General features: G+C 49.5%; 1 protein-coding gene across 5 annotated transcripts; it reads left to right on the forward strand.

The window, feature by feature from the left end:
• Nucleotides 1-1,498: 1,498 nt before the first annotated feature.
• On the forward strand, nucleotides 1,499-14,245 carry LOC135290623 (serine/threonine-protein kinase PAK 3-like). Of its 5 annotated transcripts, none has more exons than XR_010353379.1 (10): nucleotides 1,499-1,651; nucleotides 2,598-2,661; nucleotides 4,538-4,586; nucleotides 5,716-5,828; nucleotides 6,353-6,470; nucleotides 7,109-7,208; nucleotides 7,641-7,837; nucleotides 8,399-8,536; nucleotides 9,555-11,118; nucleotides 12,511-13,408. XR_010353379.1 is itself a non-coding variant. In XM_064404557.1 (9 exons), the coding sequence occupies exons 1-9, from the start codon at nucleotides 2,600-2,602 to the stop codon at nucleotides 12,580-12,582; spliced, it is 933 nt and encodes a 310-aa protein (XP_064260627.1). In that variant the 5' UTR covers nucleotides 1,709-2,599; the 3' UTR covers nucleotides 12,583-13,408. The 5 variants fall into 5 exon arrangements, 2 of the variants coding, with proteins under 2 accessions (XP_064260627.1, XP_064260628.1); XR_010353380.1 differs by lacking the exon at nucleotides 1,499-1,651 and adding an exon at nucleotides 13,699-14,245 and having other exon boundaries at nucleotides 1,709-2,661; nucleotides 12,511-12,858; XR_010353381.1 differs by lacking the exons at nucleotides 1,499-1,651; nucleotides 12,511-13,408 and adding an exon at nucleotides 11,561-11,954 and having other exon boundaries at nucleotides 1,709-2,661.
• The last annotated feature ends 8,381 nt before the right edge of the window (nucleotides 14,246-22,626 follow it).

Below are 22,626 nucleotides of genomic sequence, written 5' to 3' on the forward strand. Positions count from 1 at the left end.
TGTTTTTCCCTTGTGTGTTGCAGGTCACATCACCCATGCCTGGAGAGAATCCGGTCTTTGGGTGAGTGGGAAAGGAGCCTCTGGCCTTGGGAGCATTTGACAATTGTGGAGCAAGCTGTGAGCTGGGCCTGTTGCAGACCAGTGCCAGCCTGGTTGCATGAATGAAAGTACAGTCCAGACTCTTTGCAGCAAGAGCAGCAGCAGCAGGAGGAGCCTGGGCTGTTTTCTGCAGTTCCTTTTCAGAGCTTTTAAGCTGCTGAAAGTGGAGTTGCTTGGTGTTTTAAGCTATGATGGAATTTCACCTGCACAAGAGAGTGCAGTCCCATCTAACTGTGCCTTTTCACTTGAGTTGGAACAACTTAGAATCCCATTTCCCTACAGATGATTTCTCCTTAGTGCATCTGGGTCTAGAGCTGAATATAAAGAAGGTCATGTGTCCCTCATGCTGCTGTCTGTCTGCAGAGCCCAACACCAACCTCGGAGGCTCCTCTGGCTATGTGTCTTCCTGCAGAAGAGGCCAAAGGGGAGGAAGATGCTCCCCAAACTGCACCTGCTGCCACTGCAGGGCCTGAGCATCCAGCATCAGTAAGTGGCAGCTCTGGGTAGTGCTGTGGCTAGAGCAAAGCATAGCTGCAAGTTTCTGATCAGACAGCACTTCCCATGCCTGGCTGAAGATGCTGAGGGCTGGAATCTTTTCCAGCCCTTCCCCCAGTCAGTTAGGCTTGGAAAAGGGGAGTGGAACTTGGATTGTTCAGACATCTGAACAGTAGGCAGTAGGCACCTTCCTACTGTTCTGAAAGGGGCTGTGAATTTGTCTTAGCAAGAGACAAGAGGTAGCATTAGGATGTCTTTGGATGCTCCTGGGGTACAAGTGAGGCCCGTGGTGGCCAGTGGCTGTGCAGGCTCCCTGTCCCCTGTGAGGAGAGCAGTGCAAATATGCAGTTCAAAAGCTTGCAGGATATGAGGTGGCACTGTCCCCAGGAGGGACCTGGCCCTCCCCACAGAGCAGCTGTCAGTAGCTAAAGGAAGAGCTGAGCTGCAGCAGGGCCTGTAGCTGAATATAGGTAAGGTTGTGAATGACAGGTTCTTTCCTGTCCCTCGTGCTGCTGACTGTCCACAGAGCACAAGGGCAGCGTCAGCACCTGCTCTGGCTGCCTCTGTACCCGAGGAAGAGGCTGAAGAGGAGGAAGGTGCCAATGAACCTGGCCCTGCTGTCAGCCCAGGGCTGGAGCAAACAACACCAGTAAGTGCCCCCTTTGAGTAGCAGTGTCTTTGGTGTCATTTTGTCCGTCATGTAAAAGCAGCCTTGGGATTTTGTGCCTTGAGCTGTTGAAGCAAGCTGCACAAGCTGGGAGGTGAAGAGTCCTGGGTGTGGCCAGCAGCATCTTCCTAGGGGTGTGCATTTGAAATGAGATGGGAGGGGAATCTCTGCCAGGCACATTTGTGACCCAAATTCATTTCTTGTCCCAGAGCTCTACCTCCTCTGTCCTGGCAGCTGCAGGAGCTGCAGCTGAAGGCTGGGAAGAAGGCTCCAGTGCCCAGGCTGGAAGCTCAAGCACGAGCAGCTCGTGCACCTGGAGCACGACTAGCTCCTCTGGCAGCAGAGAGCAGCAGCGAGAGAGCACAGAGGACAAGTGCCTGGCCGTGCTGAGTAGGTCCTTTGTGATCCTTGTGTGCCGGAGCAGTGCCTTGTGTGTGCGTGTGTCGGCATGAGCTGTCCCACCTCCTGCTCCTGCTCAGCTGAGTGCCAGGTCCTGAGGCCTCCACACAGGACCTGTTGTTGTGCCCTGAGGTGGTGAGGGATCAGCGGGGTGTTGCTCCTGCCTCTGAGAGCAGCTCGGCCTGGTTTGGCTTTGCCTGAGCTTCCCTGTAGGCAAAAGGCCAAGCAGAGCTTGCTTCTGGCTGAGCAGGAGGCTGTGACCTCGCGAATGAGTAGGCCTCAAGGAGCTCCTGCGGGGCCCAGCTGCTGTGGGCACGGCCAAGGTCATCTTCAGCACTCAGCCTGTCCTAAAGGCTGAGGGGCCTCATTCCTGAGGCCATCACAGTAGCTTATAACATGAGCTGCTGCTCCTGAAAGGCTGAAGGGCATTGTTTAGGCAAAGTCCTGCTTAAAGCTGGACATCTGGGCTCTGCTGGAAGCACACTATTCTTCCTGTTCTGGAGAGAGCAGCTGATGATAAAAATTGATACCAGAACCCAAGATGCCTTTGATGTTTGCAAGGATGAAAGCTTGTGTTGAATGTCAGGGAGTGTTCATTGCCAAGAACAGGAAGGTTTTGTTTTTCCTGCTGCCCTTAATGTTTCTAGAAAACAATCATTTCTCTTGGTTAGAGTTTTCTGATCCCTGTCTCCTCTGACTGTTTCTCCATGTGCTTAGATTGCAGTTTAGACTTTTAGTTTAGTGCAGGCCATCTGCGCTGCAGGGCTGCTTGTCTTGCTGCTGCTGTTTTTGAGGTGGTGCTGGTGCGGTGGTGTTGTTGTTTCCCGACTGACTGAGTTGAGAGGGCCCAGTGTCCCAGAGAGTGGGGCTGCCTTTGTGATCTGCTGCAGGGTGTGATCTCTTTTGAAGTGAGCATCTTTCCTTGGGCTTTTTACAGAGATGCTGGTGAGCAAGGGAGATCCTGAGGCGAAATACACAGAAGTGGAAACTCTTGGCAAAGGGTGAGTGCAGCCACAGTTCCTTCTTCAAAGGGAGGGGCTGTGCTTTTTGCTGGTGTCACATCTCCCTGGAGTGACAATCTCCAAAGCTGCTCAGACACTGCGTTAAGATGATGCCTGGTGATCTCTCAGTGCTGGCCAGCATTTATAGCTGTGGTCTAAAGGCACAGCAGAGACACCTGGATGCTGGCAATGTCTTTCCTGCAGCAAAGAGCAGCACCTGGCAGATCTCCTGTCCCTCAAGTGTGTTTGCACCTGTTTGCCGCTTTTTGTAGGAGAAATAATTTTTGAGTGTCTCAAAATAATACAAAATACGTGGGAATGAAAGGAGGAGAAACCCCATTGCCTCAAAGGTCAAGTTAGCTATCAGGAAGCAGCTCTCGGTAACATTTCTTTCCTGTATTTTGCTGAAAACGAGATTCAGTGGTCAGGATGACCACCACCTAGTCTAGAAGCCAAAAGCAGAAATGAAACAGCACCTCTCTTTTGTGACTGAGGTGGCAAAAGACAAAGCTTCAGGGGAATGCCCAGTGCCAATGCACTCTAGAGTAGAAGGCATCATTTGCCTGATGGCAGACCCCTCATGGATCCTGTGGGGTTTAGGCCTTTGCTGCAAAGAATCCACCAAGCTGTTCCCCTTGAAAGCCAGCTCTGCTGAATGTAGATGGGATTGATTTGCAACATTTTCTCTGTACCATGTGTCCTGGTTTAGGGCAATTTTGGGAGGAAAGTTCCCGACAGGGCCCCTCCCAAAAGGAAACCCACATGGCCACTGCCCCCAGCCGGTGTGGGAACAATTTCCTTGGAGATAAGTGGAAAGAAGTTGTTTATTTAACAGGCAAAGCACTCCCCAGCACACAAAATGAACAATACTGGATGTCAAAACTCATTTGCTGCTCTGAAGAGATGGCAAGTTCAGAAAGTCTCTCCTGGGGTTTGTCACTGTGTTATCTGTCCCTCCAGTGCTGGGAAAGGCTGCAGAGTAGGCCCTGGTGGACTACAAAGTGTGAGCTCTCGATGTTTTGCCGGGTCCCAGTCTGGAGCAGGTTCGAATGGTTCCAAGAAAGGGGAAAGAAAAACAGTAAAGGGAAAACTCAGACTGCCTTAGCCAGCTAAACTAACTAACTAACTAAAAAGCAAAAGGAGTGTGGTGCTCTACCCCAACTGTGCCCAGACAACAACACTGGAGTTCCGTGTTCCAGCAGACTGCGGGGCAGAGTGCAGTTGATAACAAAACTCTGTGCTCCCTCTTCTCCTGACACCTACTGTCTGATCCAATCTTGGAGGCACAGAATATAACATCCAGCATAAACAGAACATGTGACTGGGGGTGCAAGCATCATAATGTCACCCCAGAACAGAAGCCAAATGTACAAGAAGTCACCAGAACAGTAGAGTCCTTCCAGTGTCAGGTGCACTGAAGAGAAGCAGCTGCCAACGGCTCTGGACCCAGAGCACAGCTGTCTAAGGATCCTGTGTTTTGAGGACTTCTCCATTTGTGTGTGCAGCAAGGGAAGCCTTTGCCTGCTCTGGCTGTGGCTGGACACTATTTTCCTTGCAAGCTGGAAAAGGAATCTGTGTCTAGAGGATTTCCTCCAATGGCTGTTACAGGGCTTCAGGCTTCTCAGAAGGCCTGAGTGGTGGTGCTTGAGTTTGGCAAACAGACTCCAAGGAGAGATGTGAGAAGACCCAACTGGTAAATTCCTGGAAGAATCAGACACATGCACAGATAGAGAAAAGAAAAAGGAGAAAAGACCCAGAGAAGAATCTGTCGTGTTCCACTTACTGTTTGCCCAAGGACTTTTTTCCCGTTGGACTGCAGTGTTTTGCACTTGCAGGGACTAAAGGATATCTTTCTCTGCTGCTGTTTTGTTTCTAGGGGTTTCGGCACCGTGTGCATGGCAGTGGAGTCTGCCACAGGAGAAGAGGTAAGCGTCAAGCAGCGCCGCAGCTTCTGCAGCTCTCGAGTGCCCTCCCCTCTGCTGTGAGCTGTGGCTGAGCTTTGGGTCGCCAGCAGAGCTTTGCTGCAAAGGCAAATGGAGTGCAGAGCAATGTCTGCCTGCCAAATACAGTGGGGACAGACTTTGTCCTTCTCAGCTGCCCCAGGGGATGCAAGGAGGCCAAGCGGTATCGTTCAGAGGAGGCCACGCTGGCTGGGTCTAAGTGCCCAGGTGGTGTCTCAGAGCATGGCACTGCTCTTTGGGGCTGCAGGGTTCCTGAATTCTCATTTCTGGCTGTTAGCCAATACATGGGAATCGTGCTGGTAGTTCTGTAGCCACCTGCAGTGCTGCCCTTGGGATCTGTACTTAGAGAGAGAGAGGTCTGCAAGGAGTCTGTCAAGGGCCTAAGCCCTGCTCAGAGCCTGGTGTACATCCCTAGAGGATCCAGGCTTGGGTTATTTCTTTTTACAGTCAGGCAGTAATTGCAAATATCAGTGGTGTGAAGTAAAGTATTTTAGTGGAATGAAATGCAAATTCATGAAGTGAGGAAGTGCTAGGATTGTCTATTTTGTCCTTAATGATGGTTTCATCATCATGGCATTTTTTCTGTGAAATATGTAGGGTTGTATTTCTTAGGGGGAATAACCCTCAGGATGATTTTAGGATGGCATTGTATCTGTCCTGTCTGTAAGAGTTTGCTTTGTAGTTGTGCAATGGAGAATGCCAGTGGTTGCTGGAGGAATGATCAAGCCCCCTAGAAGTGCCCAAGGTTTCCCAGCACTTTTGCTCCATTTTTACTGGCACAAAATGGCTTCCTGCTTGCAAGAGGTGTGTCAATGACAATGGGAATGATAAAGTAAGGCCCTGGTGGAAGACGGTGGGCACAGTGAGTGTTGTTAGAGGTTTGAGGTGGAGAGCTTAGACCCTGTTTACAAGGCAAAGGGTATCTGTCTCTCTGTCCAGGGAGGTGCCCAAGCAAGCAGTCTGATGTCCAGTCACAGGGCAGTTTGGCCCAGCCCAGCTGGGCTACGGTCATCCCATAATCACTGTCTCCATCTTCGCCTTGTGGACGTGTGCCACACACTTCTTTGGTTCATGGTTTTCCATGTTGTTTTAGGTGGCCATCAAGAAAATTAGTCTCCTGCAAGAGAGCAGCAGTGAGCTGTGCCTGAATGAAATCCAGGTCCTGCGTGGCACTAAGAATGCCAACCTTGTGAACTATGTAGACAGGTGAGTGGTTCTGCTGTCCTGCCATGAAAGGTCATTCACATCCTGCAAGCCAGAGGTTCAACCACTCCTTTGGGCGCTGGCAAAAGAGGATGGAGCTGTTAATTCCTGTTTCTGGGCTGATTTACAGCATCTTGGAAGGAGATTGCATTGGGGCTGCATTAATCTTTCCTGGCATACCTAGTGTGAAGGGCGCTTTCAAAGACAGGACTGGGCCCTGTCTTACTGAGCCAACAGCCTCCAAGTTCCTGTCCTCTCTCCACATTGTTTTGTTGGGTTTGGGGTTTGATTTTTCCCCTGGGTTTGAAGTGCTAACAAAGCACTGTCTATTGTATTTCCCTTGGCCTGTTGCGTTGGTGTGGATACCGAGCTGTCTTTTAGACTGCTCAGAGTTCAAACCCTGTAGAGCATAGTGAATGACTACTCACTTCCTCCTGTGTTCCTCTGAGAGAGACACAGAAAACAAGAATCCACCAGGTCATGTAAGTGCATGCCTTCATCTCCATGCTGTTGTTTCCTCCTTTCAGCTACCTGTTGGACGAGGAACTCTGGCTCGTGATGGAATACATGGACGGAGGTTCTTTACATGATGTCATCAGGGAGACTCACATGGCAGAAGGAGAGATAGCAGCTGTCTCTCGGGAGGTAAGGGATGGCGCTTCTGCTTCCCATGGCTTGGTCGGGATGGTCCTTCCAAATGGGTGATAAGGAGAGGAGAGATTTCATCTTCCAAGCCTTTCTCTTATGTCCTTGGCAGTAGCAAGAGCATCTGAAGTGCCTGCCAGTGTCCCTGCCCTTCTTCTAGCGTGTTTGTGTTTGCCTCTCTAAACACTTCCCTGGTGCCTGTGTGTGCTGCATTCCTTCCCTGTAAGGGCAAAGGTGATGGTGGCGCAAAGTGAAGCAAGGGGCAAAGACAAAGAGATACTCACAGGACTCTCCCAGAGCTCAGCCTCAAAGGAGAGCCTTGCACCCAAAGTGGTGTTTGCAAAAGCATCCACTGCTGTCTGGCTGGAGAGAGCACAGCCACTGCAGCAGGGCTCCTTCAGCCTGTGTTTGCCGGGCACTGGCCAGAGGAACAACTGCCCCTTCTCTCTCAGAAGCAAACACACCCTCACTTAGAAAGGCACTGCTGTCCTCGTGGTGGAGCAGCAGGCTCTTGCCCTTGCCAGCAGCCTGTCCTGCCATGGCTCACCATCCCCCAGGAAGTCAGTGTTTCAGATCTGCCACTTCCCTGCCTGTGGGATGAAATCCACTTAGGCTCGTGTTTCTTTTTCCTCTCTCAGTGCCTGCAAGGCCTGGATTTCCTGCACTCCAATCAAGTGATCCACCGCGATATCAAAAGCCACAACATTCTCCTGGGCTTGGATGGATCTGTCAAGTTGGGTGGGTGTTGCTGGCCAGGCTCAGCCGTGGCGGGCTGCGGTGTGGGGCTGCCTTTGGGTGGCTGCCAGTTCCCTGCAGAGGGGCCTGTGGCAGTGCAGGCTGCCCTGCTGCAAGCACAGAGCACAGCCACAAGGTGCAGAGAGGTGTTGCTGGGAAGAAGGGCCCAGGAGTGGCTTTGGGTTGTGTGTGTCCCTTCCCAAGCAAGGCAGTTTCAGTCTAATAGCTTCAGGGACTAAAAGCCACTGCCTGAAACTGGGGACTTTTGCTAAGTGGCCAATTCCTTATTTCCTCGGCTGCAGGCTGAGGAATGGCTGTATGGCCCCTTTACAGCTGGGTTCCACACTGCCTTCTTGGACGTTGGTACAGTGGGGATTTCTTTTGTTTGCTTTCCTAATTCACGCTGGCTTGATCAGAGTGGTTTTTCCTCCTCAGCTGATTTTGGCCTTGCTGCTCAGCTCACTGCTGAGCAGAGCAAACGGAGATCAGCTGTTGGGACTACTTACTGGATGGCGCCAGAAATTTTCACCAGGAAGCCCTATGGCCCCAAAGTGGACATCTGGTCCTTTGGAATTGTGGGGATCGAGATGGTGGAAGGAGCGCCTCCGTACCTGATGAAAACCTCCCGCACGGTACGCTGCAGCTGCTCTCAGATACTGCTGTCACCCTGACAAAATCTGCTCCCATCCTTCTGCCTGGGAAGCTTGCCAACACCTGAAAATGATAGGTTCCAGGCTGCACAGTCTCTTGTGCTTCTTGGCCAGATCATCCCCTTGCCATTTTTGTGCATGAACAACACCAAAAAATCGTGATGCCTTTTGCTTGGCAGAAGCTTTGCCTCAGGGAGCAGGGAGCAGTGCTGAGCTGCATTTTGTGAAATAATCCTTGGAAATAGTAGAATGAGATGGAAGTCCTTCTTTTAAAATGCCTGAAGAGGTGGTGTCAGTGCTCAGAGAAGCAAAGTGTGCTGTTGCTGATGGAGCTGCTGCTAATTCCAGCAGCCAGTGAAATCAGGGGTCAAGGCAAGAGCCTTTGCATACTGGACTGGCTATGGCTGCCTCTGGCTTTGGGTTGTTTTAGTAGGGCTAGGGAGTAAAGTGCCACTGGAGAGTGGAGCTTGTCCAGTGGGGTCTGTGTGAGCAGTTTGGGGTGCGAAGGAGACAGGTAGAGTGTGGCATTTCCTTCTTCTCTAGGTTCAACAGCTGATAAGCACCGGGGCCCCCCCGAAGCTGCAGAAGCCCAGGCAGCAGTCGGCGTGGCTGCGAGACTTCCTGCACTGCTGCCTGGAGAGGGACGAGGACAGGCGCTGGTCTGCCCAGGAACTTCTGCAGGTAAAAGGCAAAGCGGCTGCACGTCCTGGACGTGGAGACAGCATTGCACAGAATGCCCTCCTTTCTGTATCTTTCTGGTAGCCAGAGAAAGCCTGTTTCAGCCTGTGGGGAAAGTAGAAGTTCATTGCTTCTTTTTCTCTTTGGGCAGCATCCGTTTGTTACATCAGCCAAGCCGACCTCCACCCTGGTGCCTCTGATCATGGCCACACAGCAGTTTATGTCTGGCAGGAGATACTAGCCCTGGAAGAGGCCTTTGTTGTTGTTTGTAGTTTCTAGTTTGTAGCTTATAGCTTGTAGTTTGTAGTTTGTTTAGAGTGAATAAATACTATAATAAATAAAATCTTCTCTGTGTTGGAACTTCTCTTTGTTCTCACCTTGTGAATAGGCTCTAAATTTCTTCTGAATGGTCAGGTGTTTCTCCAATGTGGGAAGACCCATGGATGGGGTTTGTGACATGGTTTGTTTGTGAGCAAAGGTCATCTTCCTTCATCGCCTCCAGGCCACAACCTCTTGTGGAGATACAGGCTTGCAGCTGTGACTAGAGGAGCAGAGCAGGACAGAATGGAGCCGAGCAGTGGTGTCACTGCTGGGGATGCTGCTGTGCCTGTGGTTGTGTTGCAGCTCTTGGGAAAGGTTGGGAGTGTCTGTGTTGCTGTGGGCAGAGGGGGAGGGAGCCAGGCTTCTCCACAGTATCAGGCACAGGTGAGTGTCCAGTGGGAAGGCAAGTTCTGCCACGGGAACTGAAGCCAACATGAGGGAGTGAAAACTTGTTCAGTTTGGATCTGTGTGAGCCACTGTGGACACTGCTAGGGGACTTCCTGGGGCTATGCCCTGGAACAATGTTCCCTAGAACTTTAACCTCTCCCATGGAGTCCTGTTTTTCATTTCAATATACAGTGATTATTGAAAATTATTGAAAATCATTTACTGTGTGATGTTCGGTGGTATCGGACAGTATATTTGATGACATTTAAATTCAAATTTAGTTGCACAATATTTAACAAACTTCCTTTCCCAGTTTTCCTGTTGTACCCCTCACTTCCCTGAACCCACTATCCCTGAGAAGGAGAGGATGGGAGATGGAACCTGCTCAAGAGCACAGGTGAGCCACCAGTCATCTGCCATCTCCCCTCCTTTTCTGTCCTCTTGCCAGGACAGCACTGGCCATGCCAACCTGGAGTCTACCCTAACCCACTTTCTGACAGCCCTCAGCCCTACTCTTGCCTTCCTACTGTATTAGCCATTCCCCATTTTTGTTGGAATTCATGTTTTAGAGATCAAACTTACAATGAGATTTCACAATAAAACAGCCAGAGGACCGACTCTGTTGCCCCCACAGGAGACCTGTTCCTGGCCCTGCCAGAAGCTCCCCCACAGGCCAGTCTGCCGGGGTCGGCTGCCAGTGGTCTCTGCCCCAGCACGGGAAAAGGTGGTTCTGGGCAGGCCACACTCTCGAAGAAGGAGTCTGGACTCTTGCTTTTCGGTCTTCAGTTGAGTTTATTGTTCCTTATCTACAAAGTTTTTCTGTCTGTCCAGCCGAGGTCTGATCAGCAAGACAGCCAAGGGCACTCTCTCCCGCCCATGGGGCGGTTGTCTCTTTTCTAGTGAAAACTACGTATAAGATATTTACCTTTAATTTCCAATACTTTTCGCCCTTGTTGGCAAGTGCACTTTCCCTATGAACCAATCCACACATGCCAACATCATCCTGAACGTGGATGCCAAGGAGAAGAAAGAAGAAGGACAGGACATGCCCAAATTCCTCCATCTTAGTACCCCTGACCCCCATGTACAGAATTTCAAAACCCCCCTGTAGAACATATAAAACCCCCCTGTACAGTGCGTTATAATTCAAGTTTTATCAAGTGCGTATCTTCCCCTCACCATTCAGGCCTGAATTTCTCTCATTTTCTCACATTCAGGTGTCTTTGGCTTCCTGCCAGGGTCTCTGAGCCCCTGCCAGGGCTCTGAGACATCCAGGGCATCCAGAGAGATGCTCTGGGTTCCGACACTAGTCCTCCATCAAAGCTTTTCTTTTGATTTGTGTGTTTGGTGAAGGGCACAGGGGAAGGTGCCACCACAAGTCCTTTTGATTTTCTGTTCTCTTGTTTTGTGGGTGAGTGAGGGGGAATGGAGTGGCAGGGAGCAACCTGGGTCTCAGGCCTTTAGAAGCAAGGGGGAATGGAAATCAAATTCTCTTATTGTTTAGCTGTGCTCTGCAATATGAACCCACCTGTTAATTTAAATTGTCAAGTTTAGTTAAAGTCTATTAAGTGTTGTGTTGTTTTTAGTTAAGACAAAATTATTATTTTTACTATGATTGTTATACATTTAATTATAAATCAAACAAAAAAGGGGGAGTCGTGGGAGCTTGTGCTGGAGGGCAGGGGCCAGGAACTGACCATACAGCCACACATCAGACAAACAACGACCAACACCAAGCCTCAGGAGAAGAGAAGCCACAAGGGATGACACCCAGACAACTTATGGGGAGCTTCTCATGAAGAGCAGAGGACTCTGGATTGGGAGTGGCCATGCAGATCAACAGCCTGCCTGGACCCATCAGGGCAGAGGGAAAACAGGTGATGGCTTTGGGATGGGCACCCAAATCTGCCTACACTATCCCTCAATGCACCATCCAGCACCAGGAGAAGCTTTGCTTCATTTTTTCAGTATTTTATCCAATTACTTTTGATTTTTTCTTCTTGCTACCTTCAACATCTGTACATAGTCCTCTCATTCCTTTGATGTTTCTACCTCTTCCTTTCTTTGCACCTTCCCCTCCCTAATTGTCAGCTGAACTATGGACAGATGGCTTTTTTCACCCACTGGTACCTGATGTGCCAGCAGCAAAATAATTCTCATTATTTTGCCCCTAACTGCCTTCTCATTGGGGCACTGTCACAGCTGGCAAAGCTTTGGTCTTTCATGTGTTTTTTGGGCAGGAGGTGGGTGAGGGCAGACCAAGTGACTTCCTAAGGCCTACAGAGCAATGCCCTGCCAGCCAGACCTGTTCTCTTTCAGGCAAATCTTCTTGGAAAGGACTTCAGAATTCCATCATGGAAATGAAGCACTGTTGACAGAGCACTAGACTCTGAAAGGATTTGAAAGGGGAGAGGAAGCTCAGCTTGCACATGAGCCACAAGAAGCTTTCTCCCCACCAGAATTTTGGCATCACAATAGCAGTGCTCCATGCTGGCCATCTCTCCCCAGGATATCCCCCACGTGCACGCCCCTCCTGCTGGCAATGGGCTCACTTTGGCTGTCTTGTGGGGCAGAGAAGGGAACAGGCACCCAGAGAGGGAGCATTTCACTGTGTTTCAGAAAATGACAGCAGAGCAGCCTTCCTCAGCAAAGTCATCTGAAATGACTTAAGAGTCCTAATAGTCTGGAATGCCTCAAGGGTAGGGGTCAAAGATACAACAAAACTGTGCCCCGGCTGGCACAGGGGCTGTCCTTGGGCAAGGCAGCTGTGCCGGCAGGGCCCGGGCGCTGTGCCGGCTCTGCCGGGCTGCCGGGGCTGCGGGACGGTCCCGCCGCGGCTGCGCTCACCACAGCCCGGCCCGCTCGGCTGCAGCTGGCCCAGCCGTGCGCCGTGGCTGGCGCTGCTCCTTGCCTGGCCCAGAGCCCTGTCCCGGTCAAGCGCAGCTGGAGGGAGCCTCCTGTCCCTGTAGAGCAGAGGAGAAAGCACCGGGCAGTTGGGTTTCTGGCAGTTGCCTTCTGCCAAGGAGCAGCAGTGGGACAGTTTTCCCAGACAGTTGAACGAATAGGGCAGAGCTAATTAGACAAGGAATTGTTAGTTGAATAGCCCCAGAACATGTGGGGATTTTTTTCTTTCTCACCCTGTTTGGGAGGATGGGAGCTTTTGTCTTTCCTGATAGAAGTACAGTTGCTGCCAAAGGAAACACACCCAAAGACCAATAGTGACCCGGCCTTCTCTTTGCTTCCTTTCTTCTTCCCTCACTGCTACACAGTGCTCTCATACCAGGACCTCACTGCTGCCTCACCTGAGGGTTTACAGCTGCCTCCAGGCCCTTCCAGGCTAAGCGCAGGTGCTCAGGAGTCTGACTTTTTCCTGACATCTCCCAAGAAAGTCTTTGCCTCATCTGGACTTCTTGGGGTTTCATCAGAGGAACCAGGCACCAGCAAATTTCATCTCAAGCGTGAGCTCATCATTCCGCTGGTTCCCATAGACCGCAGATGCCGCCCTGAGCTCATGGTTTCTCTGCGTCCCATAGACCATCACAGCCCTTCCATGGCCTCTCCAGAGGGAAGCAGCTGCACATCTTCAGAGCAGTATTTGCCAGCCTGCAGTTCATCAGGTAGGGAAAGAGTTTCTACCCTTGCTTTCCAAGCAGGTCCTGGTTAGTGACCCTTTAAAGAGTTTTCCTGCAGTGCTCTATCATGGGTAGATCTCAAGCGAGAATCGGGTAGAAAGTGTCAAGTCGCCTAGGAAGAGGGATCTTGAAAACAGAAGGATTTTCTGCCAGCTTTTCCTGTCCTTGCTGCAGATTTGGAGGGTGTTCTGGGCATTTTCCAGACAGCCCTTCTGTAGGGGTACAAGGGCAAGGCAAAAGATATTGCCTAACAAGTCATCAGTGTTAGGTGCACTCCCCTCTTTCTTTGAATGAAGCCAGACTAGGATGGTGAGAGGATATTGCAGAGCTTTAAGACTGTCTGCCCTGAAAATCAAGCCAAACCACTGAAATGAGCTCTGCCTGCCCCAGAAGAGTTGGAGCTGCAGAATACAGCCTCACCCACAAGGCTGGTTTTAGAAAAAACTCACAGTTTAATTTCAGCATGTGTGTCTGAAGATCTGGGCTCTTCCTGGGTGAATCCACTTTCTGTGGTCTTTTGTGATGAGAAACCAAATGTAGCCAAATCCCAAAGCTGCTGGGAAGATGCAAAAGGCTGTGATTATAAAATGTGTGTGTGTGTCTATATCCCTTTTACAATCCATGCTTTAATCTGTGTACATGTGAATTAGGATAAATATTTTTTAAGAGGAGAACTCACTCCCCCAATCCCCTGGCAAGTCTGAATACATTTCTGGAACTGAGGTTGCTCTGTGCTTCCTGTGATGTTTGATCCAAGGCAGCACTAGAGCTCTGTGTCCCAAAGCCACATTGTGGAGCCTGACCAATGTGTTTGGATTCTTGCAGCCACCCCAGGCACTTCAGGCCCCAGCGCTCCAGCTGGCAGTGCTGGTTTTGCACCATGGACAGCCCCCAGCTGGCTGTGGAATACTCCTGGGGAAGAGGAATTGCCACCACCAGATCTGGACATGGTGCTTGAGACGCTGGAGGAGATGTTTTCTCCCTCTGCTCAGGTAACTGCATTGGACAGGGAAGAAAAGGGCTGGGAGCTGAGAGCTTGTGAATGTTGTTGCATGGCTGAGAAGCAAAGGCTTCTTGAGTTCAGCTCAGTGAATGGACAGGAAAAGATTTGCTTGGTGAAACAAGACTTCCTAAAGAAGAGGGAATGAAAAAGTCTCCCCCTGAATAAGGATGAAGAGGTGTGAGCCTGTGTTGGCCAGGTTTGGGTGCCTGTTTTCCTGGGAAGAATCCCTCGTGCAGGGGTGTTTGTGGTGAGGAAGTGGAAGCTTTGTAGGTTCTAAGAGGCTTTGTTTGGTGGGAAAGAAGAGAAGAGTGTTTGGAGAATTGCCAAGTGTCCCGTGCAGGGAGGGACATGCCAGAGGTGCCTGTTCCAGCAGCAGATGTGGGCTGTGCCTCTTGTGGGTGGGAAGGCCAAGGCAAAGCAGGGCTGGGCTGCAGCTGCTGCTGCTGTGTGAGCCCTGCCGGGCATGTGGGCGCTCCCAGAGCCGTGTGTGGGGCTGGGCTGGAGCTGCAGCTTTCTTGTCCTCTGGGTAACCTGGTGCCTGCAGCCCAGTCTCCATCTGGGAAATCCTCAGCTGGGCAAACTGGCCAGTCTTGCTGTCCATGTTGCAGAGCTCAGTCACCTTGCTCTTGGGCAGCTCTGTGGGAAGAGATGTGTGTTCCCACGCAGTCCCTGCCAAGCTGCAGCCTGGATGAGACTGCTTTGCTCAGGGTTGTGGAGGAGGAGCAAATCTCTGTGCCAGGACTCCTTCCTTAGCAGCCATTCCATGTGTTCAGTGTCACCCCCACGTTCAACACTGTCAGCTTTGACAGCTTTTGGACTGTGTTTGAGAAGTGAAATTGTTTTGACTCTTGAAGGGCTTTGGGGCCCAGAGTTCTTGTTAGGAACAAGGGATTAAGAGTGTGAGCCATGGAGTTGTTGGACCAGGTGTTTGGTGTAACTGGTGAGAAGGGTTTCTTCCTTTCTGTTTCTCTTTCAAGGGGAATATTAATGTTGCCCCTGAGTCTTCAGGAGGGCAGCCTGTGGACAGAGCTGAAGCAGAAGGAGCTTTGCCTGGCACCAGGAGGTGCGGGAACAATTCCCAGGAGCCCGAAGAGCTTGGTAAGGACAGAGTCCCCCTTGGTTTAGAGAGGTGTGAGATGGCTGCTCCGAGCCTGCCTCTGGCAGCAAGGGAGATGAGCAGAGTTGAGCTCCTGTCTGCAGGGCTGGTGCTTCCTGGTGCCTTTAGTTCAAATCCTGCACTGGCACAATCTCCCCGAGCCCTGCCCTCCACGCTTCTCCAGAGGCTCTGACACTGAGTCCTCTGCTGTGGCAAGGGAGGAGGGAATAAAGCTGACCTTGTGGAGTTGTGTCACCAACTCGGGTGTCCCAGTTTTGTGCTGAAGTCCGTGGATAAATTTGCTGTAGGGTGTCAGTGCTCTGGAGGCAACACTGAGTGACTCTTGAAGGGAGAGAAAAAAACCACAAGAAAAGGTCAGTGTAGAAGTCTGAGCTGTTTGTCTCCAAGCATTAAATCAATGTTGTACCAGTCTGCTGGTAGGTGTAGTGAGATACATTAAAAATACAAGCAGCAGAAGCTCTGAGGCCAAGCAAATCATCAGTCACAAATCCAGTAGCTCAAGGAAAACCTGAAATTACCCCAAATTAGTGAGAACTAAAGGAGAGATAGAGCACTTTGGATCTGCATGCTTGAGCAAAGCTGCTGCAGCCTGCAGGCCTGCTAGGAAGTTCTTTCCCTCCCAGCTGTTCATCCCAGAGCTGGTGGTTGTTTTGGAGGAGCTGTTGCTCACTGCAGAGGGCAGGTTGCAGACGGCAGGGAACGGTGCTGATTCATAGCTCAGCTTCCAGCAGCCCTGAGCTTCAGCCATTTCAGTGGGGACTGAGGTCTCTCTGTCAGCACAGAGAAAGAACAAGGCTGGGCTTCTTCGTGGCAGCTGGGGCTGCCTGTGTTTCCAGCTCTCATGGGTGCCCTTTGCACTGCAAGGGTTTTGACTTAATTGGGATTCTTCAAAATTTCAGAAATTTTGAACGCTTGGATGGATTCTGACTCTTTAAAGAGCAGGCTTCAAATTGCCAAGTGAGACTCTGCCTTTCGGGCCATCTTTTACAGTCTTTGACACAAGGACAGTGACTTCCAAGAGGAAAGATGCACAGAGGCCAATATTGACCCAGTGTTCCCTTTGCTTCTCAGATTTCCACCTAATCTACCTTGCCAGGAGGGCTGCCCTGCGTGAGAAAAAGGATCGGAGGGAGAGCCTGTGACCATCGGGCAGGTGGAATCCCTCCATTTATACATAGATTTATGGATTTCCATAGTTCTATTTATATATCCATGTAGTTACATTTATTGATTTATACAATCCTATTTATATATCCACATAGTTATATTTGTAGGTTTATAGAGGACATATATATATATATATATATACATCTATACAGTTAAATCTATATATAGTTTTTGATGTGATAGAATTATATTTATGTGCATGCAGTTACATTTATAGATTTTAAAATTTACATTTATATACATATAGAGTAATAATATATTTTTAATATTTTTATACTTATAAATCTGCATCGATATGTAGTTAGAGTTATATGGATTTTTAGATGGATAGATTGATGTTAGTGTAGGTCTAGGCAGTATTTTTACCTCTTTCCCCCTCGGCTGCCTTTTTCACCTCTGGCTTTTCCCCCTGTGCCCCCTGTGTCCCCTCTCCCTGGGCTGGGTCCGAGCTGGCGGCCGGGCCGGGCGCAGCAGCAGTTCCTGCCCCGGATGTCCCTGGAGCGCTGGGAGCTGCCGGTGGCCCCAGGCACTGTCCCCTGAGGAGCTGCTGAAGGACGGTGAGACTGAGGGGGCTGAGGGGGCTGAGGGGGTGGTGGCGCTGAAGGGACAGTGACCCTGAGCTGCTGCTGGGGCTGAGGGCTGTGGGGCAGCCCAGGGCCATGGTGGCACTGAGGTGACAGGCAAGTGGCACAGGCTGAGGGGGTGGCGGGTCTAAGGGGACGGGATGGGTCAGAAGGGACTGAGGGGGGTGAGAGGACTGTGAGGGGCTGGAGAAGCTGAAGGGGGCTGGGGGTTTGGCGAGAGCATGGTGGGGCTGAGGGGATGGAGGGGCCAGCAGGGAGCACAGAGGGCTCCGGGACTGCAGCTCTGCCAGGCCTTGGAACCAATTCCAGAACCTCCACTTTTGCCACAGCTGCAATGAAGACCACGAGGACCGCCGGAGACTGCCGGGAGCCAGCAGGGAGAAGCCGAGGGCCAGCAGCAGGAGCAGGGAGCGAGGCCCTGCTGCTGCCAGCCTGGAGAGGGCTTGGGTGAGGCCCCAGGGCCGGGGAGGCAGGGTGGGGCTGAGGCTGGCGTGGGCTGTGGCCGTGGGCCCTGCCCGTGCTGGGGCTGCTCAGCGCAGCTGCCCCGGCTGGCACAGGGGCTGTCCTTGGGCAAGGCAGCTGTGCCGGCAGGGCCCGGGATCTGTGCCGGCTCTGCCGGGCTGCCGGGGCTGCAGGACGGTCCCGCCGCGGCTGTGCTCACCACAGCCCGGCCCGCTCGGCTGCTTTCTCTTTCTGACCCTCCTGGGGAGGCTCTGACATTTCCTCTTCCCTGATGGAAGTGCAGCTGCTGCCAAGGGAAACGTGCCCCTACTGACTGAGTGTTCCCTTTGCTTCCCAGATGTCCCATCTGCTGTCCCTGTGCAGGAGAGCTGCTCTGCCCGGGAGGAAGAGGCCGCAGGAGAGGCTTTGAAGATGGGGCAGCTGGGGTCCCTTTTCTTTCTGTTATATATCTGTTCATATATGTCGTGTATATTATGTAATATTTAATTTCTGTTTACATATGTAGATTGTTATATAGGTATTTATATATATAACAATATATATTTTTTATATATATAAATATTTCTGTGTGTGTGTGTTTAGTACTATTTAAACATGTATGGAGTCATATAGTTGTACAGTTGTATCGATAAGGTTCTAGGTACAAGGTTCCTTGGGGAGGGAATGCAGCGGCGACAGCTAGCCTCTAAGACTCTGACTCCCGGGCACGCTCCGGCCGCGCCGCCGGCAGCACTGAGGGGGGAAGGGCACTCTCCCCCTGGGAGACTTCCTAGGGAGAGCGCTTAAGGCTGAATGCCTTCAGAAGGGCGAGAACCCCCAGAGCCGTTGGAAGAGGAGCTGGGCTGCGACCCACAGGAGAAAGACCGGACCGCGCCGACAGGGAAAACGGGAGGGTTTATTGAAAGCGCGTCGGGCGCGGACAAAAATGCTTGCCCGGCAGGGCCTTATAAACAGAATACAATGACCAATCTAAATTTTTGAGAGGAGGGAATAACGCGTAACAAACATCTCGGATCTCCAGTGGGAATAAACTGAGGGTTGAACCCTGACCTCTGGTCCAATCACTCAGTGTCCAAGACAGAAGGTTCTGGATGGAAGGGTATGGACACTGAATAACAGACAGGCAGCCAGGGAGGGATTAGGAGAGATAACTCGTAACTGACGGGACAATCAAGGAGAGGGAGAGAGAGAGAGCCCGGGCAAAACCATAAACAGGAATGGGGGGTACAGGAATAAACCAACTTAAAACTAATGCACCCCTACAAGGGAATGCATATTTTTGTATTTCTATATGGGCTGTACACTTGTAGTAATATGTAATAAATTAGGTTGTTAAAGTCCTAATTGATCTTTGTATCTAGTGAGTTGTAGAGGCTGGCAATAAATTAGGTTTTGTTAACTGAAGTTGGTATTTTTATATTTTTACATAGACTGGTTGTAGTAATCTAATAAATTCTTGTTCTTAATCCAAATGGAGATTTGTGTAGTTCTGTATTGTCAGCACGGGTGCAGCAATTTGAAATAAATGATGTTTTTCAATGGAAATTGATTCTCGTGAGTTGTAGCCGCAGCTCTCTTCACAGAGAGCAGCAGCTACATCGTGTGTTTGTCCATCAGCAGCGTGGCAATCTGCAAGAAATGCCATTTGTCAGCTGCGATGGGGGTTTTGTGATTTGTGCTACCCCAAGCCATGAGCAGATGGAAATGCTGCAGGATTTGGGCCATGGAAATCTCCGGCCATGGCCAGCACATGCCCCACCTGCACTCAGGCTGGGCACGGGAAGCGCAGATTGGGGATGGCAGCAGAGCCACACGTTGGCTCAGCACTGGCTGCCAAGGCCTGCTGAGAAAACTCCGGGACTCCACTGGGAGCAGAGCTCCTGCTCTGTGGATATGCAGATAATTCAGTCCATGTTTGGTTCTTTACAGACATACACACACAGAGAGCTGTAGGCAGCGCTCAGTAACCCGTGACATACTCGATTGTGGGAACTGAAATGGATATATTTCTCTGTTTAGAGATAGGGGCAGCAGAGTGGTGCCATTCTGCAGCCATCTTGTATCAGGCAGTGGTCGCTCTGTCTAATCAGTGCAGTTGCAGCAGTCTGTAATGAATTTCCCTTTTCAACTGACATTGGCTTTGGGGCACTTCTCGTTTCCGTGATGAGCGACCACATCAATGTTTGTCCCTATTTCTTCACTGATCCTGAAGCTTTGACGAGTGTGTGACAGGCCGTGGCACCCAATTCCTCACAGGTGTGTCCAGCTGTGGGTAAGAGACCTGTCTTGTCTGTGAAACATCCGTCTGAGGGTATTTGTCTGAGAGTTGTGGTCCATCTCCAGAACCCCCTCAGGCAGCACCCTGGCTAGGGAGGGGAAAAATGTAAGGGGATTTATGGCATTTCTTCTCTCTTATCATGTATTTGCATGAAGCTGTAGCCTAAACTTAGTAAAGCAAAGGATAGACTTTGTTTGGTCATGCCGTGTGGAGCAAATGGTGTAGGAACAGCCACAAGCCAAACTGCAGGAGCAGCTTCTTTTTGGTCCTAACAGGACATTGTGTACAAGAAAGCACCACAATCTTATTGATTCGATGTTGGGAAGGATGAAAATTTGACAAGAAAGTCTCACAGATACGTATGCTTAGCAGAAAGATTTTTGAATGTAGAAGCTGAGGAAGGAATAGAGATGGAAGCAAGTTTTGATATAGAAGAAAAGAATTGCTGAGCCAGTCTTACTGGATAACCAAGGAGGCAAAGGATATGTTAGTTAGAAGGGGTTTTTATGACTTAGAACAAAGGATAAGCCCACCTCAAACAAGAAGATGTTTTTACTAAGCAGAAAGATAGCACAGGCAGACAAGTCAGCAAATGTTGCAAGTAGAAAAAAGGTGTCGGAATTTTCCACTGCAAGAAAACTGAAAAACAACTTCTGGCTTAAACTGTAAACACATTTAGTGATTGGAGAATACTAACATGAATATGGTAATTGTAGTAGTTATGATAGGCTATAGATAAAAGTTAAGGTATAGATTGGTTCTACTGTATTAAGATGCTCAGCAAAGAAAAGTATATAATGCATTTGTAACCTAAAGGAAGGGTCTCCAGGCCTGCCTGCAGATGCAGCTGACAGCTCTAGGCACAGGCTCTGTCGCCCACGACCCTGGACTGCTCTAACGTCTTGCATGTGATAAACTGCGTTTTGGAAGAGCCGCCTGGAGTCCCGCATCTCTCATTTAGGCTCTTACAATTCACCTCTTAGGTAAAACCACAGTGATTCACCGTGTCAAACTAGCTGGGGATGGAAATAACAAACATCCCTGGGCTGGGGCAGAAGCCTGGGAGTCACACGCTTGGAAAAAGAGAGCTGGCAAAGCCAGCCCAAGGCGCAGGCATGCATTTGGCTCCAGGCAAGAGGGATCTTGTACTGCACAGCTCGGAGGGACTCCAGGCAGAGGAGCCGGCCGGCGGCAGGGAGCAGCTCCCGCTGTCACTGCCAGGGAAGGACTCGCAGGACGCAGGAGGAGCGGGCACATCGCGGATGGACAGCGGAGCCCCTCCTGAGCCCCGAGGTGACCCCTCCTGCTGCTGCAGTCACAGCACAGCCACCTGCCCTGCAGGCTCTCTTTGCCTTCCTAAGCCTCAAGCTGTGTCGGTGTTTTTCCTTTTCATGAACGGGCCGGGGCTGCTCGGGTACAAGACTTGAGCCTTATTGGCGGGATCAGCCTCATTACATGGTTGAGACAATAGGCAGAGGGCAAAGCTCACGTACAGCCAGCAGCAGCCAAAGATTTCTTTCTTACAGAGCATCTTAAAAACTTTTTAGCCAATAGCATGTTGCTAAAGCTTTCAGACAGTTGTTTTAACCGATTACTAAAAGTACACGTACACCTGCTTCACACAGTGCTTGCGTGTCTTCTTTTTATTAACAATACACAATGTTCCATTAGTAAGCTTAAAACTTTCTAGTATTTTGCTAAGCATATTTTCCTGCCATCTAAAAGTCTATCTTAGCCAAGCCTAAGACTCAAGCTCTTGTTTAATATCCTCACTTGCTCTACTATTGTAACATTTGCTACTTTCAGACTTTGCAGCTGCAGATAGCTCTAAGTGTCTTGGCTCTTTCTGTTTCCAAGGCCTGCTTTCCCAGCTTTCTAGAGATCTTCTTAGCTTTACTAATTCCTCCACAACCCACTGCAGGAAGCAAATCTGATTACAAATGATAGCAATTATACCAGATCAAAACTTGTTGGCCCACTGCTAATACTGGATGTTTAATTTTTTAGACTGCATTAAGTACCATCTGTGTTTCCAAAGGTGGTGCTCCAAATTTAGAACCGTGCATTCTCTCCTTCAGCTGATGCACACACACACACACACACACACACACACACATATATATTTATACACACATATATGTTTGTAATTTTCTATGTTTGTAACATCTGTGTGAAGAAAGGGTAAACTTAAGAAAGTGTACTTTTTTCACAGCAGCACAGTTCCATAGAAATTTATTTGAATTTTTTTTCTGAGGTACCCATATTATAAAGACACTTTGCTAAAACTAGTAAGGATGAGAGTTGCAGGGCTGGTTTAAAATCAAATCCAAATTTGATTTCATTCTGTGCAATATTTCCATTAAATCTGAATAATGCCCAAGACTAAAATACTAGAGTTCTATTTTTTTTTCCCATAGGAAACAAGGCATAGGTATACTTTTGATTTTTCATTTAAATAGAGGAATCCACTGGACTAACGGATACCTTGGAACTTCTTTATCATTTACAACTACCCATGGCTTTCAGGAACAGAAAGATTAAAGGAAGGGAGGAGAGCAAATATTTTAAAGCTATGACCTGAGAGTTATTGTACATCCATCTGGAGTTACTTTACATCACTTGGTTAAATACACCATTACCTAAAAATCATGTATATATGTATTTGGTAAGAAGTATCAACTGAATAAACGCTATACATAAACAAGTTCTCATCTAATTATTTTTTGCTAGCCTCATGTTCTCTTCTTATTTAGTAAAATCAGGAAGAGAAACACTGCTGTTCTTTGAAAAATTAATCTGTTAAAATATTGACAACCCTGATGTTTGATGTAGGAGTCTACAAGCAATAATTTTAATTGTCACCAAAGAAGAACAAAAGGGACACATCATCTGTGGTAAACACCAGACATTGTTGCCAGTAGGGTTGAACAAACTATCTGTATGATGTTGTACAGCAGTTAACGTGAAGATCTCATCAATGATGGAGATAAGAGACACTGACCCTTGAGGATTCAAAGAAGCATTTGATAACAATAAGAAGAGCTTATCTTGCCCATCTTAGTTATACTTAAAATGTATTTTATAGGAATTTGATTTATACTGATTGAAAACTCATCACTTCTTGTATGTTGCTGAATAATTA

The sequence above is a fragment of the Passer domesticus genome, chromosome Z (assembly GCF_036417665.1).
Source record: "Passer domesticus isolate bPasDom1 chromosome Z, bPasDom1.hap1, whole genome shotgun sequence".
In the NCBI taxonomy this organism is placed as follows: Eukaryota; Metazoa; Chordata; class Aves; order Passeriformes; family Passeridae; genus Passer; species Passer domesticus.